The sequence below is a fragment of the Salvia hispanica genome, chromosome 2 (genome assembly GCF_023119035.1).
Source record: "Salvia hispanica cultivar TCC Black 2014 chromosome 2, UniMelb_Shisp_WGS_1.0, whole genome shotgun sequence".
In the NCBI taxonomy this organism is placed as follows: Eukaryota; Viridiplantae; Streptophyta; class Magnoliopsida; order Lamiales; family Lamiaceae; genus Salvia; species Salvia hispanica.
The window spans coordinates 18,182,341-18,201,311 of NC_062966.1; the positions used below are offsets into that span (position 1 = coordinate 18,182,341).

General features: G+C 36.5%; 2 protein-coding genes across 5 annotated transcripts; both read left to right on the forward strand.

The window, feature by feature from the left end:
- Window positions 1–1,007: 1,007 nt before the first annotated feature.
- Window positions 1,008–5,882, forward strand: LOC125205002. Of its 4 annotated transcripts, none has more exons than XM_048103780.1 (11): window positions 1,008–1,244; window positions 1,345–1,389; window positions 1,776–2,144; window positions 2,559–2,708; window positions 3,778–3,858; window positions 4,300–4,406; window positions 4,572–4,664; window positions 4,750–4,885; window positions 5,336–5,443; window positions 5,537–5,588; window positions 5,671–5,882. In XM_048103780.1, the coding sequence occupies exons 3-11, from the start codon at window positions 1,809–1,811 to the stop codon at window positions 5,700–5,702; spliced, it is 1,095 nt and encodes a 364-aa protein (XP_047959737.1). In that variant the 5' UTR covers window positions 1,008–1,244; window positions 1,345–1,389; window positions 1,776–1,808; the 3' UTR covers window positions 5,703–5,882. The 4 variants fall into 4 exon arrangements, with proteins under 4 accessions (XP_047959737.1, XP_047959738.1, XP_047959740.1 ...); XM_048103781.1 differs by having other exon boundaries at window positions 1,348–1,389; XM_048103783.1 differs by having other exon boundaries at window positions 1,010–1,244; window positions 1,967–2,144.
- Window positions 5,883–15,627: 9,745 nt separating this feature from the next.
- LOC125205000 (nucleolar GTP-binding protein 1-like) lies at window positions 15,628–18,735 on the forward strand. The gene is made up of 3 exons (XM_048103777.1): window positions 15,628–15,714; window positions 16,214–18,263; window positions 18,532–18,735. The coding sequence occupies exon 2, from the start codon at window positions 16,229–16,231 to the stop codon at window positions 18,251–18,253; it is 2,025 nt and encodes a 674-aa protein (XP_047959734.1). The 5' UTR covers window positions 15,628–15,714; window positions 16,214–16,228; the 3' UTR covers window positions 18,254–18,263; window positions 18,532–18,735.
- Window positions 18,736–18,971: the final 236 nt, after the last annotated feature.

The following is an 18,971-nucleotide window of genomic DNA, read 5'->3' on the forward strand; positions in this document are numbered from 1 at the left end:
GATGCCTACATTTACACACACCAAGTTTACATGATACAACAAGGTATTTATGCATAAAATTTCATGCTAATTTGCAATTGCATAAACAATTAATCATTTTTTCAATATCAATTCAAGATCAACGGTGGAAGGGGACCATTTAAAACCTCAAGAATCACGTTACAAAAAGAGTCAACTCAATATAGACATCCCCTCCAACAATGAGAGATTTAAGAATATGGGTCCGCAAATTTTTCATTTTAGAGGATTATTGCATTTTTCTCTTATTTTTCCTTTTCTTATTATTTTCATCACAAAATACAAAAATTGACCAAACTATCCAACAAGATATTTCAGTATTTGGGATCCAATTGAATCTCATATTTGCGCTTACTACTTAGTTTCTTATAGTTGGACTTAAGATGAGTTTTTTTAATCCTGCTTTTGTGTAAGTATTTTGTGGAAGTATTTGGTTAATTCTTGTAAATTTTTTATGTGAAAAGAATAATAAAATAAGAGGAAAATTGCAAAAATTATAATAAATGAAAAGGTTCGCATGCTCTGATATCACATTTTTTGATAGAGGTGCGAATTAGATCCCAAATACTGAAGTATTTCGCTGGGCAGTTCATGAATTTGTGCTAGAAAAATAAGAGAAAAATGCAATAATCCCTTAAAATAATAAAAGATTTGCATGCCCTGATTTTATATTTAAAAACAATCATCTTATTTAATCCAAAAAATTGAAAGATGATCCAATTTAATTACATATTCTGAAATCTCTCTACTAAAATAAGAAATCGATATACATGACCTAATTTTGGTAAATTTTATTATAACCTTGAGCAGAAAAAATGAAAATGTCCTAAAGTGGGATAATGGCATAAAATAGTAAAAATGAAAGTTGAAGATAAGAAAACAGTTTGAGCCTTGGGGGTGGATTGGGCGGTGAATAAGCTCGAAAAAATAAAACAAACTTTGATTTTCATTGGTTTCATTAAAATCACACCTAAAACCCAACTCCCATCCACCCCCCACCCACTCCCTAATCTCACCTCCGTCCACAAACTTGCTGACTCTCCCCCCACCCGTTCCGTACAACCTCAGCTCCACCACCCTTTTCCCCTACCCTACTCCTACACCACCCCCTACCTATACCTTTCCCCCTCCCCCTCTCATGCTATTGCTAACCTCACTTGTTACAGGAAGGGTTTCGCTAATCTTGCTGCGCTACTTGATGTTTTATTTTCTCTACAATTGATACGGTATCATACATATTTTGTGTTTATTCGCCCTTTTTATTTCTGGGTTTTGCTTTCTGTTATTTGTATGTTTTGGTTGATGAGAAGCTTCAATTTTGTTCAGAAGTTGGGGAAGTTTGGTTCTTCAAGTAGGAGATACGGAAACTCTGTAAGTTGATCGCTCTTATACTATTTATCGCTGAATGAAGAGTTTATGCTATCTTTGTGTCTGCTTAATCTGTTTTTTTTATTTCTTCAACTGATGCACCAGAAATAGCAGTGTTGTATAGCTTCTCCACAATAAAGGAATTGTCTTTATTGTATGAAGGTTTTGAACTTTGTGGTTTCAGCATGTAAACAGGGGCTAATTGAACGCCCCAGTAATTGGCCCAAAATTTGTTCTTGTGTTTGTCTTACTTCTGAATGAATTTGAGATGTCTGGTTGACTGAAATGCTATAGTGACATTAGGCATGTGTGTCTCATTGCAGTATCCTGCCTCCCTTTTTTTTTTTTTTTATGGATTTCTTGATGAGGAGAGGGATCTTTTTTTTCAGAAAATCTTGAGAACTGGAGGGAGATAAACTGTAATGATCGGTTTGTTTCGTGCATGTGGTCCATCAATATTCCCGGGAACTAAGCATTTCATTACTACAAGCCCATCGTGCAAAACTCTTTTTAATTCATGGGGAGCAAGCTTGCAGAATTCTAGTGCTAGGACAGTGAAGTTTGAATTGTTGTTTACAAGGCTTCAGTGTCAGAGCTATTCATCAAAAAAGTTGGGGGGAGGTAGTTCCCGTAAGGGGAAACTCGAGTCTAAACCACTAATGAAGGACGACAAGGAAGCCTTTTTTGTTCTTCGCAAGGGTGATCTCGTTGGGGTTTACAAAAGCTTAAGTGATTGTCAAGCTCAAGTTGGAACCTCGGTAATCACAAGTTCTCTGACATTGACTTAAATTTCTGCATATTTCTTTTCTATTTGGCTATATAATTATGCAGTGATTCCTAAAACTTGATGCAATTTTTGTTCACTGTTTGGTTCTAATTATCCCCACTTTATTGTAGACTTGTCATATATGGTTTCATCTTGTGTAATCATGCCTTTTCAATCATCCAACTTATGTGGTTTGCTAAAAATTTTAAACTATTTTTTGGATATATCTTCCAGAAAACTGCACTTCCCTTTTCCATGGTTGAAACTATATATCTCAAATTTGAATTCAAACCCAAACTGTGTTGCCATGGCTACGATTTGGTTGGAAGCAATTGAAACTGTTGTTGTAATTGATATTGTTGGGCATCATTAAAAATAACTCACTTGTTTCTTTATTTCCTATCAGATATGCGATCCTCCTGTCAGTGCATACAAAGGTTATAACATGCCCAAAGACACTGAGAAGCATCTCATGTCTAGTGGGCTTAAGAATGCTCTTTACTCCATTAGAGCTTCTGATCTTACTGAAGAACTTTTTGGCACTCTTATACCGTTGGTAATATTGCTCTTTCTCATCTACTGAAACTTGTAGAAACAGTGTGATTATTTTCAATTTTTTGCTGTTATATACATAGTTCAACCCTGCATGTTGCTAAATTATGAAATTTAATTGTCATTTACCTCTCTGAAACTGATAGGTATAAGACTCTTTCCTTTTGGAAATATACCAAAGTAGGGTTAAGTTAAGAATGTGTTTGTCAATATAGTGTGAAATGTGAAAATACAATATGTTTATTATCTGAATAATAAAGTGTAAAAGTGTATAATTCTTTTGGGAGACAAACAGTATTATTAGTGATAGTTTGTGGGATTTATATTGCAACATATATTGATAGTTATCAGGTATAATGTATTGTTATTTTGATAGTTGATAGGATAAGAGAATAACGTTTTACATTTATGAAAAGCAATTTCAGGCAGGAAAAGTACTACAACCTCCGTCCACGAAAATTCGTCCCGGTTTGACCGGACACGGGTTTTAAGAAATGTAATGGAAAGTGAGTTGAGAAAGTTAGTGGATTGTGAGTCCTACTTTTATATATTAGTTTTATAATAAAATGTGAGTAGGAATGAGTTAGTGGAATATGGGCTCCACTACCAAAAATGGTAAAAGTGAAATGGGACAAATTTTGGGGGACGGACGGAAATGGAAAAATGGGACAAATTTTCGTGGACGGAGGTAGTACTTTTCTTTTCCAGAGGCAATGCGTTTCACTAAATAGATATAGATTAAGTTAAATCATTCGACCGCTCCAACAAGTTGTAACCTATCTTTTAGATTAGATCTGAGTTCTGACATACTATAAGGTAAAACAATGTCTTTTAAGATGTCAGAGTTTATATATTCCTTGAAATAAACTCTAGTCAAATACCCTCTTAAATCATAGATAGTAAATGCAACAAACTCAAAGATGGTATAAAATCTTGTGGGCAAATAAAAAAGTTGTGAAGGAAGGAAACTTACTCTTCTTGAGTTCCAACATTGTCTTTTATTTTACTGTCTGGTTAAAATGCTCACACCAATAGTTGAGATATTTACAAAGATTGAATTCTTCACTCTGCAGCCTGCCTCATATAGAGGTGAAACATCTAGTGAACCTGTGTCAAAGAAGAGGCCACAGGAACCTATGTGGTCAGAATATGGGGTAAGTCAGATGTTTACCAATCTCCAATTCATTTTCAGTGAATGAGCTGGATTTATCTGCACTTTTTAATTCATAGATAAGTTAAAATTCAAGTTTGAAGTGTCATGGGTCCATGAGTGCAATGCAATTGAATACTGTATAAAAGATCTCCTACTCTCTATGTAACCAAAATTTGTAATCGGAGGAAAAACATATTGATCATTTTCTTTTGGATATGCTCTTGATAAATGAAGTTGAGAACTTCTTGTTATGCATGAGATTGGAAATGGCCATGGTGTTCTTTGTATGCATTAGTTTGTGTGTATTATTAAGTATTCTATTGGCTTAACATAGTCAGTGAGGGTCTTTTTAGCCTGAACACAACTTTAAGTGTTTTCATTTATATGATCAGTTTGATTGGAAATTTAACTAGGCACTGGTTTGTTTGCATTCAATTTGCAGGAGGCTGTTGGACCCGTCTTGACTGCAAGCGATGCATTAACAAAGCATTTTAAGTTAGACCCTTATAGAGTTGACCAGAATCAATCAGTTTGTGTGAGTGGCATATGGTTGGAATTCATAGTACTCATAACACTTTCTTTTTTAATTAGTTTCAATATAAAAGCTTGTCTACTTATAAAGTGTCACTCAATTCATAGTAAAAGATATAGTAATGTTGAAAATAATAAGCACAAGTTTCTGTGCTTAAAAAGTTATCTATGTGTCCTTCACAGCGGTCATGTACTATCGAGTTTGATGGTGCTTCAAAGGGAAATCCGGGTCAAGCAGGGGCTGGAGCTGTACTGCGATCTGATGATGGAAACTTGGTGAGTAGATTGCTCTGTTGAGAGGTTGTATGTCTTTATTGCTCTGGTAATGAGATTGACATTTTTCACATATTAAGATTTGCAGGCTACGTGAAGGCTTAGGCGTTGCCACCAATAACTTTGCTGAATATCGCGGCTTTATACTTGGGTTAAGATATGCACTCACAAAAGGTTTTACAAGTGTTCGAGTTCGAGGTGACTCCAAACTTGTTTGCATGCAGGTATATGTCCCTGTTAAATGTTAATGAGTAAGAATTTCTATATCTGAGCAGGGGCTAGGGAAAATAGTCATTCTGGCTCTTTTTCTCCAATTTGTTGCACTAATGATAACTGCAGTTCCTTGTTTATGGCCCGCTTTATTCAAAACATTCTGTGTCCCATTTTCACTTTCTTCTTTTTCTTTTTCTTCATATTTACAAGTATTAGTCATAATGTAATGTTAAATTGAACATATAGGGGCTTTTTTAAATTGTTGGGCAGCTGAAAACTTGGATAATGTTTTTAGTTGATGGTAATCTATCATTGTAGCATGTATGTCTTAGGTCTTTGCAGCATTAAGAGGTTTAGATCCTTGCAGCATGTTTGTTTTAGTATGCTTTTTGGTCTAGCATAGCTTCCTTCATTCGTTTATCTTTGCCTACGAGGCATGAAACCTATGATTTCTCTGGTAGATTCAGGGATTGTGGAAGGTCAAAAACCAAAATATATCTGGCTTGTTTGATGAGGCTAAGAAATTGAAGGATAGATTTCTCTCGTTCCAGATTATTCACATTTTAAGGGTAAGTTCAAGACAACGACACGATCTGCGTAGTGCAACTACCTGCTATATCATCATGATTGAGATTAACTCGTTATTTCTATCTTCTTAAAAGGACTTAAATTCTGAGGCCGATACCCTGGCTAACTTGGCTGTAGATCTTGCTGGTAATCTGTTAATCCTCTTACTGTTAATCAATTTAGTTATGAAAGCTACATCATTTTGATCTGGTTTGGTATGTGGCTGCAGAGGGACAGATTCAGGAGGAGATCGATAAATAACTTCGACTGACAAGAACCTTGCGCTTCTTCTTCCTAACGCAATTTTGCATTTTTTATTGGCATTTTCTTATTTTCTTGGATTTATTGGTTGCCTCTGTATCATCTACTGTTGCAATTTTGAACAGTTAATATGTTAAAGTGGAATGTAAAGTATCAGTGGCAAAGGGCTTTTAGTTTTCAGTTTTAGATGCATGATCTTGAACTAGCTAGGTCTTTATGCAACATGGATGCTTGTCAAAATTTCTCAGTAATTATAAAACGTTACCCACAAATCTCTCCTCTATACACAGTTTTATACTAGTACTACTAACAAAATTTGTGTTGGAAATTGGCTATTTGGATAAGCTAATTATAGTTTGGTTTGTCATTTGTCAGTAAACAAAAAAGAATTATATATAGTACTGTATTCAGTAACTACATTATAGAGGATATAAAGTTAGTGCATTAACTTTCTCACAACAATGTGCTGAGATATTGTCTTCAAAGTGTGTGAAAAGAAGGTAATTTGCTTGAAAATTGTACTTTGTCCTGCAATTCTAAAACTCTGCGGTAGTAAAAATAATACTCCTTTCGTCCCATTAATTATGCAACATTTGTTTTTCAGCATGAGATTTTATATGGTTTTGCTCCGCGTGTTAAGTTGGGATGGAATGAGTAAATTTTAATATTTTCCTCATTTTTGTACAAGGTTTAATTTAGGGTGAGTATCTAATGTGTCAACTTAAATTTTCAACATTTACAACACCACTGATGAATTTTATTAATTTTCTCAAAATATTTAGCAAATTAACTATGTCATCAATTTAAAACACATGTGTGTTAAATTAAAACACACTATGAAATTTGATTTTTTTTTTTGTTAAATGAAAATTTGAGATAAACTTTAGAATTCATAACTTTTACTAGTCATTTCATGGTTGAGTATCTAATGTGTGAGTATACTTAGTATACTTAATGATAATTTGACATATATTCATAATTTTAATGATAATTTATCAAAACAATAATTTGTAATTAGTACTATTTTCTAAAGTATACTTAGTCCCACATGATAGCTTTAATTTTAAAGTACTCTTGATAATTTTATTTTATAAAGTTTGACTTGATTTTGAATTAAACACTTTTATTATTGTGATTAATTCGCACATAGTGATCTAAATTTAATATATGTGTTTTTTTTTAATTATATACCCATGTACATGGATGTGCTTAAAAAATATCCATTTTTAAAGTTATAATATACTTTCAACATCGTGCAGCCGCGTGACATGTAACCAGGGGCGGACATAAGTGGTGCCATGGGGGATCCTTGAAACCCCCAACTATTTTCATTATTACTATGTATGATATATTCATAATAGAAGAAAATACTAATGCAAGATGTAGTAGAGTTGGTTGGCTACTGTGACTTGGAAACTTGAGGTTAGTGTTCGACTTTAGAGCTGGACATTGTTTGTGGTTTTTTGATGCTACACAGTTACTATTTAATTAGTTTATTTTATATTTTTTTACTTTAGTAAATTTTTTTACTTCTTCATTTGTATAAATATTAAGTAATGATATTTATAACTTAAAATAAAAATAATACTCCCTCCGTTTTATGGAAATAGATTAGTATTCTTTTTTGGGACCTTCCAATATAGTAAAGTCATTTCTATATTTTGCTCTGTCTCATACTTTTCCACCTCTTTTACTTTATTCTCTCTTCATTTCTCTTACTTTATTCTTCCACTTCACATATTAAATATGTATTTCGTAATCTCTGTGCTGAAAAGATATGCATCTATTAATATGGAACGAAGGGAGTAATTCTTTAGAGTTCATATATTAATATTAGTAAATATAATTTGAAAATTAGATTTTTTATTTTAAAATAAATATATTTCTTAATTATTTTGGTGACGCCAATAATACCATATGCAACAATTGTTAACTATAATTTGGACCCTCCCACTAAAAAAATCCTGCGTCCGCCACTGCATGTAACTTGCAATATTGTAAACATAAACATGCAATATACATTTATGGAAGTTTTAGATTGATTTCCGCATATTACATGTTAGTTATAGGCAGATTGCATTTTTTATTTTGGAGTTTTGCATTTTAGACATCGACTGTTTAATTTGCATTACATATATTGATGAATTGCATTTATATATATAATTTATTTTGCATTGTATGCAATTTAGGTTTATGATGCAAAACTCAATAATATAAAATGCAATATGCCTATAACTAAAATTCAATATGCGGAAATTCATATACAACTTCACAAATGCATATTGCATTTTAGTGTTCATAATATTGAATTTTTAGTACCACGTGCAACACGAGATTGGAAGTACCTTGTGACTCTAATTAAGGATGTGTCCTAATGCTCCCTTGTATGTATATAATATAAATATCAGTTGAACATTTAATTCATATAATTGTCTTATTCGTGTATATATAATGACTCAAAATAGATTAGATTTTTACAGTACAATTTTTATCTAATGCAACACATTTAGGCTTTAGTTTTCATAGTAGTACTATAATAGCATCTCCAATAGCGGCTAGCCGATTCGCGTCGCTAGCCGGTCGGCTAGCTGAACTATTGGAAACGGTCAGCCGCGAATCGGCGAAAAAATCAGCGTGTGCTAACCGATTTGAGGGCGCTGGCCGCCATTGTGGCGTGCCGATCGGCCAGCGCCCAATTTTCGTTTTTTTTTTTTAAATTTTTGAAAACCTATATATACGCGATTTTAGTTTCATTTTCATTTGCACCACTTGTTTTAACGAGTTTTCTCTCTCTCTAAATTTTTGTACAAGAGAAATATCGAGCGATGGACAACAACAACGAGTCCAGGCCCTCCATCCTTTACTCGTCGCCCTCGCCCGGTTGGCCAAAGCGGGCGCAACGGGCAGCGAGGGGAGGATCCCCCCTATCGCCCGGGGGAGGTCATCTCGGCACCCCCCCACGCGCGTACACTTTATTCTCGCGTGCAAAGACGGAGGAACGGATGTACAAGGTCTTCCAAGAGTGGAAGGCCGCAACCGGACCCCACGGAGAAGAGGTTTCTCCACTCGATGCTCGAGAACATGCGAGGTGGATTTGGATGCCACGAGGGCACTGGTGGGGAGCTCAGACGCGGGCTCAGATACCCCGAGTGGCGGCGGCGAGGACGGCGGGAGGCGACGACGAGGAGTAGAGAGCGGCGGGGCTCGTGTATGGAAGCCCGTTTTTTTTTTTTAAACCATGTATTTTTTTTATCTATGTACCTTTTTTTAATGAAATGAATGAATTTTCCCGTATATGTCTCCTAAATTTAATTCCGTAAATGAAGTTGTTTTTGAATTATTTTTATTGCGGCAGGCCTAAGGCTAGCCTATTTGAGTAAAATGCTGATGTGGTAGGTGGATTTTTAGTGCTGATGACGTAGCAGAGAGAGAGAGTGGCTGGCTTATGGCTGGCCTATTCTTATTGTGGATGCTCTAATATTTGGATTCACCATAACTTTACATACATATATTAGTAAAATTTAGTGATCTTTATAGGAACATACAATAATTTTAATTTGTGCATTCATAGATGATATTTTATCAGTGAGAAATGATATGTTGAGCATATTATTTGAGCGACACTTGAGCGTGAGTATATTTTCTCTCTCCTCACTTCCTCTCTATCTCTTTCTCCTCCCTTCCATGTTTCTCTTTTATTTTCATTGTCATCAATTTCTCTTTCTTCACCCGCTTTTGCTTCCGTCTAATTCAACTAGAGGGAAGAAGAAATCCTCACTCACTTTCTCATCCCTTCGAGTCAACCTAGTAGAAAGAAGAAATCCCTACCGAATTTCTCATCCTTTTGATTCAATCCAACAGAAAGAAGAAGAAGAAATCATCACCCGACTTTCTAATTCCTTTGATTCAACCCAGCCGGAAGAAGAAGAAAAAAAAACTTGGATACAGTTAAGTTCTGGCGAAATGAAAGATTTCGGAAAAAAAGATTCATTTCGCTGACCTTTCAAAATTTAGGATTAAATAAATTTAGGACCTTTCGTAATTTGGGATTGTGGCATGCATATTTTTCAGAATAAGGGATTGCTGATTTTTTTTTTTTTTTATCTTGTTTTAATTCTTTTTAATATTGTTTTCCTCCAACCATTTATCAATTACCTAAATTACTCCCTCAAATATTTTACCTAATTTCTTAAAATTCAGTGACGTTTCTATAATCACTTCCAAACCACCAGCCTTTTTTATTTGAAGCCTGCTTCTCCTCTCTCCTCCATGCCGCCTTTGCTCTTCACCGCCTTTATTGTCTCTTTTCTTTACTCTAGACCCGTCTCCATCCTCCTTCACAGCGCCTTCACTGTTCGAAATAATCGTTGAAGAGGAGTTTTGATGGTTGCTCATCTATATAAATATGTTGTTTTTTGGATTTTTTTTTTTAAAAAGTCATAAGTGAATACATGTTTCTGGATGGTATGCGATTAAAAATTGTCTATTTCTTTCACTTAAAAGTTAAAAGCATAGCTTGTTCACGTACGGAGATGTATGGAATTGTCTTGAACAAAATTATTTATTTAAATGGACTAAAGAATTATTCACGTACAGAGATCTACAATGATATGCAAATCATCAATTTTATAATATTTCTTACAATATTATTATATAGAGGTGTGTTATATTGCTAACTGTTTAAATTGCTAAGAGCATTCACAATGGTTGGTGAGCGACGGCTAGCCGATTTCCAGCGCTGGCCAGTCCGCTCGCCGAACCATTGCAATCGGCGAGCGCCATTTCGGCGAGAAATTCGGCGAGCGCTGGCCGATGCGCTCGCCGCCATTGTAGTCTGGCGATCGACGAGCGATCGGCCAGCGCATTTTTTTTAATTAAATTTTCAAAACACTATATATACGCGATTTTCACGTCATTTTCATTCGCACCACTTGTTTTAACGAGTTTTCTCTCTCTCTTAATTTCTGTACAAGAGCAACAACGCGAAATGGATAATAACAACGAGTCTACTCCAGCGACGAGCGGGATTCAAACTCCCACGGTACCTGTGGGAGCTGGATAGGGGCCAATGGGCGGGTACTACAACATGTACCCTTGGCAGCAGATGATGTCCGGGATGGCAGCCGGGGGTACTATGGGAGCCGGGGGGATGCAGATGATGCCGCGAGGCAGGGCAGGGGGTACCAGGGATGCAACCCAGTATGCAGATGATGCCCGGTTGGGGAGTCGGGATGCAGATGATGCCGGGGTGGCAGGCGGGGGTGCAGCCCGTGATGCAAGGGACGCCGGGGGAGACAATGTCTATCGCCCCAGTCTTGATTTTTTGACTGCGTCTTCCCACACATCGACCCCAGTGGAGACTCAATTCACTGGAGATGAGACTTTCTCCTTAGAGGAGTTGTTGGAACAAGTCGATCGATACGATGCCACTCCCAGGGATACAGGGGAGTCGGTCAGGGGCGGGGGCAGGGTCGGGGCGCACCGAAGAATAAGAAGAAGGGCAAAAAGGTGGTTGGCGAGTCGTCGCAGCCGGCTGATGGCGGCAGCCCGGCACGGAGGAAGTGGACGGATGATGAGAACGTCGCACTGTCCAAGGCTTGGGTGTCTGTTTGCGATGATCCCCTCGTTTCGAACAATTAGAGGATCGTCAACATGTGGGCTAAAATTGCAGCAGCCTACAAGAGGAATTGCCTGCATGGGAAGGCATACAGCGGGGAGGAGTGCCGGAAGGGGTGGGAGCGAATCAGGGCTGCGGTCTCCCGATTTGCGGGCTTGTACACCAACGCCTCCGCATGAAGACCAGTTGCCAAACTGACGAGGACTGCATGAGGATATGGAAGAAAGTCTTCCCTGTGTCGGGGATGTATAAGGAATTCACCTACTGGAACTGCTATCTGCTATCTGGTGCTGATGGATTCCGAGAAGTTTCGGGCGGGTGTCCATGTTGGTTGGCCGAAGAAGCAACGGCTGAACTATGCTGGTGATTACAGCGGCGGTTCCCATGACCTCCCCGAGGATGTTCAGGAGTTCCCGTCCCTTCCATCGTTTACTCACCGCACTCGCCCGGTTGGTCAAAGGCGGGCGCAACGAGCAGCGAGGGGAGTCGCCCAGGGGTCCCAGGAGGTCCAGTCGGCATCCCCCTGCTGGAAAGTCGTCTACCAAGCTCGCCTTCTTCGCGCGTCAACAAACGCGTAAACATATGCACAAGATCTTAGCTGAATGGAGGGAGACAACTGACCCGTGGAGAAGAGGTTTCTTCACTCAATGCTCGAGAGTATGCAGGTCGATTTGGATGCCCCGCGGCACGGTTGGGGGGATCAGACGCGGGCTCAGATGCCGCAGATTTGGGGGTCCCGGGTGGCGGCGAGGATGGCGGCGACAGCGACGAGGAGTAGAGTGGGGTGTGTGGAAGCCCGGTTTTTTTATTATGTAATTTTTTTAGTTAATGTACTTTTTTTATATTTAAATAAAATTAATGAATTTTCCCTTATATGTGTCGTAAATTTAATTCCGTATTTTGTGTTTTAATTCTGTAAATTTTTAGTTGTTTTTTTAATTTTGTTTGATGTGGCTAGCCTATGGCTAGCCTTTTGCTTGTCCAGTTGTTTGTCCTGATGATGTGGCAGGAAGAATTTTAGTGCTGATGATGTGGCAGGAGGAGTTTGTGGCTAGTCTATGGCTGGCCTATTGTCATTGTGGATGCTCTAACTCCGCTAACTCATCAATATAGTATATTAAAAATGTCAACACGGTGACTTCAAAATGTCAAACACATAATATCAACACATTATATTAAAGTTCAAAAATATTATGTGTTGACATTTTAATGTCATCGGTTGACATTTTTAATACACTGCGTTGATGAGTTAACAAGTTAGCAACTTAAGAAAGTTAGCAATTGATCACACCCCTTATTATATAAGTATGAAAAATATATAAAAAAAAAACTGGACAAATCCTTTGTAGAAACGGATGGATCTATGATTTTGTAGAATTTAGGTAAAATATTTGAGGGGGTAATTTAGGTAATTGATAAATGGTTGAAGGAAAATAATACTAGCAAATACTCCCTCCGTCCCGCTTAAGATGACACGTTTTCCTTTTTAGTTTGTCCCAACTAAGATGACACATTTCCTTTTTTGGTAACTTTCTCTCTCCAATTAATACACTCAACCACTTTTTCTCACTCCTATTAAAATATCCATCTTTCTTTATCTCTCTACTTTAATACTTACACCCACCTTCTCTCTCTCTAATTAAACACTTTAACCAATAACTCCTAAAACCCCGTGCCGGCTAAGCAATGTGTCATCTTAGCCGGGACGGAGGGAGTAATAGAAATAAGATAAAAAAAATCAGAAATCCCTCCTAAAAAATACGCATGCCTCGATCCCAAATTACGAAAGGTCAGCGAAATTAATAACAAATTTTGAAAGGTCAACGAAATTAATCTCTTTTACCGGAATTGATATCTATATCTATACTAATATAAAAAGCGAGTTTTGGCGTTATTTAGAAATACTTATAAGTTTTGTCCTTATTTATAATATTGATAACTTAAGTTATTCATCAATACATAATTGCATCATTTTTTAGTGGAGAACCGTTTCTATCAATGAGAAAGAGGTGCAAATTACATTCTCTCACTTTTCCCAAAATCAATTGTGAAATAATTATTATATTTTCCATCATTATTATGCTTTAAATTTTCAACGGCAGTTTTTTAAGACGCCTTTTCATCTAATCGTATTTATGGTAAATTAATTTGTAGAATATTATTGTGCGTTAAAGTTGAAAGGGGCAGTTTTTTTGTGCAGTTCAAGAGTCCCGGATCTTTGGTGTAGTTGATACGCTATTTTAAACCCTAAATACGTCAGAGTTTTGATCAAGTAGCTTAGATATTTTTTAGTATATAAATTTGGATTAGTGTAGATTAATATTTCTATAATTTTATTCGATCACTACGAGTCATAGGTATAAATTTGAAGGTGAGTTACACCAATAATCAATGTTATACCATGAATAATAATTTGTTACGTTAATCCATTTAATATGATTTGAAATTATAAATACCCCTTTTAATTTTTCATTTTTTATAACTTCCATTAGTTTAATGGTGATTTAATACATGATTCTTCATCTCCTCAAATCATGTATATAAAAGACATGGAGGTGTAGATGAATTCCATATTTCAACTTTACTCATGTATATGTTTTTTTTATATATAATAACAATATAATATTAGATTGTATATAGGAGTATTGTGATTTGTGTTGCTCGGTTCTCGACTAGACATCAAGTTCGTGAGTGCAATTGAATTTGAGGTGCTTCAACTCGATATAATAGAAGTTATTTGTGTCTAAACGTTTTTTTGGTGGAAAATGCTTAGTCACCTGCTACAACACTCTACCTTAGCTTCGCTGCTCCTTCGCCCCGTTGCATCCATAACCAATATGCCAAGTAGGCAACCTAGAAGAGGTAGTAAGATGAAAGAAGACGACGTTATGACAATGTTGGGCGAAGAAGAGGAAATAAGTATATGCATTATTGTATATATTGAATTTTTAATTTGTAATTGTAACAATTTGTTGTGTGAAATAAAATATTCGTAGTGATTGTTGATAGAAAAATATTGGGAAAGCTTCTTCATACGTTAACATAATAATTGAATTTATTACAATATTTATTTCCACAATTGCACTTATTAATACATATAATATGCACTATATAATTTCATGGAATTAGCGGTTACAATAGTTAATATCATTATGATATGTTTTATTGTATTTTAATTTTTTGAATTATTACTTTTTTGTATTTAATGTATAAATAATCATCTTTCATTATAGTATTTCAATTTGTATCAAGATCTTTGTTTATAAAATATTAATAAGCTAATGTGTAATTTAGATAAAAATATAAATGCATGATTGAAAATGTATAAATAACATGTTTTCTAAATTTCTTATATCTAACTAAAATATATTTACACATCTAAATTTATCAAAATATTAAATTTAAGTATAAGCTGTATCATTTCAGGCCAGCCATGCTCTTACTTAGATACTATTAGTATTTTTATTTCTCTTTTATTAAAATTGAATTTCTATTAAGTTGTTTATATTGAACTTTAATTTAAAATTATATATTTACAATTTTTTATACTTTAAAAGTTATTTGATTTTATTTTTTGAATGATAAATTTTTATTATCTTATTTCTCAATATGAAATAAGTGTGAAGAAATAAAATAGTCGTGCATCGCACGGGGTGATATTAGTCCCCAATAATAGGCGTCCCCAATAATAGATGCACGGGGTGATACTAGTCCCCAATAATAGGCGAGTAATTTCCATATTTTTATTGTTTTCAATTTTTGTTAACTTTCTTTTACCCATTGATTGAATTCAAGGATTCAACTGAATTCTCGCAAAATTTATCTTCATTGTTGCTTAATCAATATTTTCTGCCATGCACGCAAATTTGTGTTTTCTTCTCTTTTTTTCTGAATCAATTATCGACAACGCTTTTATTAAAAAATTTAATTGCAATAATATCTATGGCAATAGGCAAGAGTGAATAAGAAATTTTTGTGGGTTTCACATGTCTGCAATTTTGGTTTTAGGAGAAACTAAAAGCACATGTTTTGTGGAATGGAATATGAATTTTAGAGAAAAAAATCATTGAGAGGAAACTGCTTGGGTATGAATAATGTCGATGGAGAATTAGATTTGCAGAGCGCTCAGGACATCTCTCCTTTATCAATTTAAATAAACAATTAAAACATCTAATTACGATATTATGAAAAATAAGATTAAAGTTATTTAATACTATCAAATGAAATGATAGTTGATGTATAAATTGCAATGATATTTTAATTGAGGAATAAAATGCAAAACCTACTACTAGTATAAAATAGAGGCCCAGCCCATTAGGTTGCTGCCTCACCTTAACTTACTCTCTTCTTCTTGCCGCCATTGTTGCTGAGGCCGCCACACCATCTCCAAACACCGTAAGATCCTCACTCCTCTCGCTTTTTCTTCTTGGTTTCCAGGAATAAGTCTTCCTGTTTGGTTTCTACGCTGCTCAAGGTTGTTTTTAGTTTAATTTGAATTGCTGTTTTTATACTTTTATTGAAAATTTAATTTTTGTTTGATGTTTCATTTATGTAAGTGAAATCAGTTGATATTACTCCGTATTCAATTTCGGTGAGCCTTATTGCAACAAATTGAAATTACCTGGCCAGGTTATAGTGATTGTTCTGTGTCTAGCTGATTTTCCGTTGCTTCTTTTTGTTTTTAATTGGTTGGTAATCCATGCCTCGATGGTTATTTTTGCTGCAGTTGTGTGTCAAGTCGTATTTATCCGTGAGAGAGTGGTATAAGCTGATTTTATTCTGCAAGTTTACTCATTTTTATTATTGCTTCTGTTTGTGTTATTTGCTATATCAATTAGCTTGTTTTGTTTTGTTTGTCTGGTGATTTGAATTCTCATAATGTTATGTTGTTTAGGATAAAGAGTAAGCCATGGTTCAGTACAATTTCAAGAAGATTACTGTTGTCCCCACGGGGAAGGAGTTCATCGATATTATTCTTTCTCGTACACAACGCCGAACCCCAACCCAAGTGCACAAGGGATATGCCATTTCGCGTCTTCGGCAGTTTTATATGCGCAAGGTGAAGTTCACCCAGCAGAATTTTCACGAAAAGCTGTCAACAATTATCGATGATTTCCCCCGGCTGAATGACATCCACCCTTTCTATGGTGATTTGCTGCATGTTCTTTATAACAAAGACCATTACAAGCTTGCTCTGGGCCAAATTAATACTGCAAGGAACCTGATTGGAAAGATTGCCAAGGACTATGTCAGGCTATTGAAGTATGGGGATTCTCTCTATCGCTGTAAGTCTCTGAAGGTTGCTGCCCTTGGGCGTATGTGTACTGTTATCAAAAGGGTTACCCCTAGTTTAGCTTATCTCGAGCAGATAAGACAGCACATGGCTAGGTTGCCTTCTATTGATCCGAATACTAGAACTGTGCTGATCTGTGGGTACCCCAATGTTGGAAAGAGTTCATTCATGAACAAGATCACGAGAGCCGAAGTTGATGTACAACCATATGCTTTCACCACAAAGTCATTGTTTGTTGGTCATACAGACTACAAATATCTGAGGTATCAAGTGATTGACACTCCTGGGATTTTGGATCGTCCGTTTGAAGATCGGAATATCATTGAGATGTGCAGCATTACAGCTCTTGCACATCTTAGAGCAGCTGTGCTGTTTTTCCTTGATATCTCTGGTTCTTGTGGATATAGCATTGCTCAGCAGGCTGCTCTTTTCGATAGCATCAAGTCTTTGTTCATGAACAAACCCCTGATTATCGTCTGCAACAAGACTGACTTGCAGGCATTGGAAGGGCTTTCTGAGGATGATATGAAACTGGTCATGGAGATGAAGTCGGAAGCTATGAAAACTCTAGTAGGCCAAGGGGGTGAGGCAACTGATGGCAGTAATGTACTCTTGACTATGAGTACTTTGACTGAGGAAGGAGTAATAGCTGTAAAGAATGCTGCTTGCGAGAGGCTATTGGATCAACGGGTGGAACAGAAAATGAAGTCCAAAAAGCTGAATGACTGTCTGAACCGATTCCATGTTGCCATGCCTAAGCCGCGTGATCAGAAGGAAAGGCCTGCTTGTATTCCCCAGGCTGTTTTGGAAGCCAAAGCTAAGCAAGCTGAGGTTGATGCTGAGAAGGAGGAGAGGAAGCTGGAGAGAGATCTTGAAAATGAGAATGGAGGTGCTGGTGTGTACTCTGCTAGCTTGAAAAAGCGCTATATTCTTGCGCATGATGAATGGAAAGAGGACATCATCCCAGAGATTCTTGATGGGCACAATGTGGCGGACTTCCTCGACCCGGATATATTAATGAGACTTGAGGAGTTGGAGCGAGAAGAAGGTGTCCTCCAAGGACTGGAGGAAGATGATGATTTTGAGATGGACGGGGCTGAGCTGACCCCTGAAGAACAGGCTGCACTTACAGAGATCAGGAAGAAGAAGAGTTTACTTATCCAACAGCATAGAATTAAAAAGAGTACTGCCGAGAGCCGACCAACTGTTCCCAGAAAATTCGATAAAGATAAAAAGTTCACATCTGAAAGAATGGGGAGACAGCTATCTTCCCTTGGACTTGATCCATCGATGGCTATTGACCGAGCTCGCAGCAAATCTAGGGGCCGCAAGAGGGAGAGGTCCACTGATGGAGTAGAGTCTATGGATGTTGATGGTGATAAACAAAACAAGAAAATGCGGTTGAAGTCAAGATCTATGTCTAGGTCAAGGTCTATGTCCAGACCACCGGGTGAAGTTGTACCAGGGGAGGGCTTTAAAGATTCTGCTCAGAAAAAGAAGGCTATTAAGATTGCTAAAAGTTCAAGCAAAAACAGGAACAAGGAGGCTCGTAGAGGAGAAGCAGACAGAGTCATACCAACTCTCAAACCTAAACATTTGTTTTCCGGCAAAAGATCAACTGGCAAAACAGACAGACGCTAGTAAAATCAAGGTAAATATTAGCTCAATGATATCTACTAATTTCTCGCATTCTCTATGTTGCTAAGCCAAAATATTATGCTATTGTTCATTTCATCATCCTTTTGGTCTTTCATTGAAACTGTCTGTTCATTTGTAGACTTCATATTATTATTGTGTTACACTGTTATTCCTGTTTCTAATTTTTGTGAAATGCAAGTGTGTTCTTGTATTCTTGGACGTCCTTGTTATCAATGCTCACCCAAAAATCTGAAACTTATTTTCTCTCATGTCTGATGCAGATCATCTTTGCTGCTGTATGGTGCTGCTGTGGGACTCAAGTTGTGGTGGCTAGTGTTTCAGTCTAGATGTTTGTTTTGGTTTAACCCCATATGTTGGAACATGTTTTATTTTACTCAATTTTGGCCCGAAGTGTTTTATTGTTCATGGATGCATTTTGATAACTCTTGTTATAGTAAAAGCATATGAATTTTGTTTGTTTGTTATTCGATTAGTGGAGTTTATAAGTGAATAGTTTGTATGCAGCTGGCCGAGGTGATTGGCTCAAGTAATGCTTCTCACCAAGTTAACAGCTGCACATATCACAAAATAATGGTATCAACAACCAGCTCTTGTCTCCCTCAGTTTCGCGGTCAAGATAGAGAGTGCCGTACATGTCTTCAATTTTGATTTTCTATTTTTTTTAAAAATATTATTTGCATACCACTACTCTAATACTCTT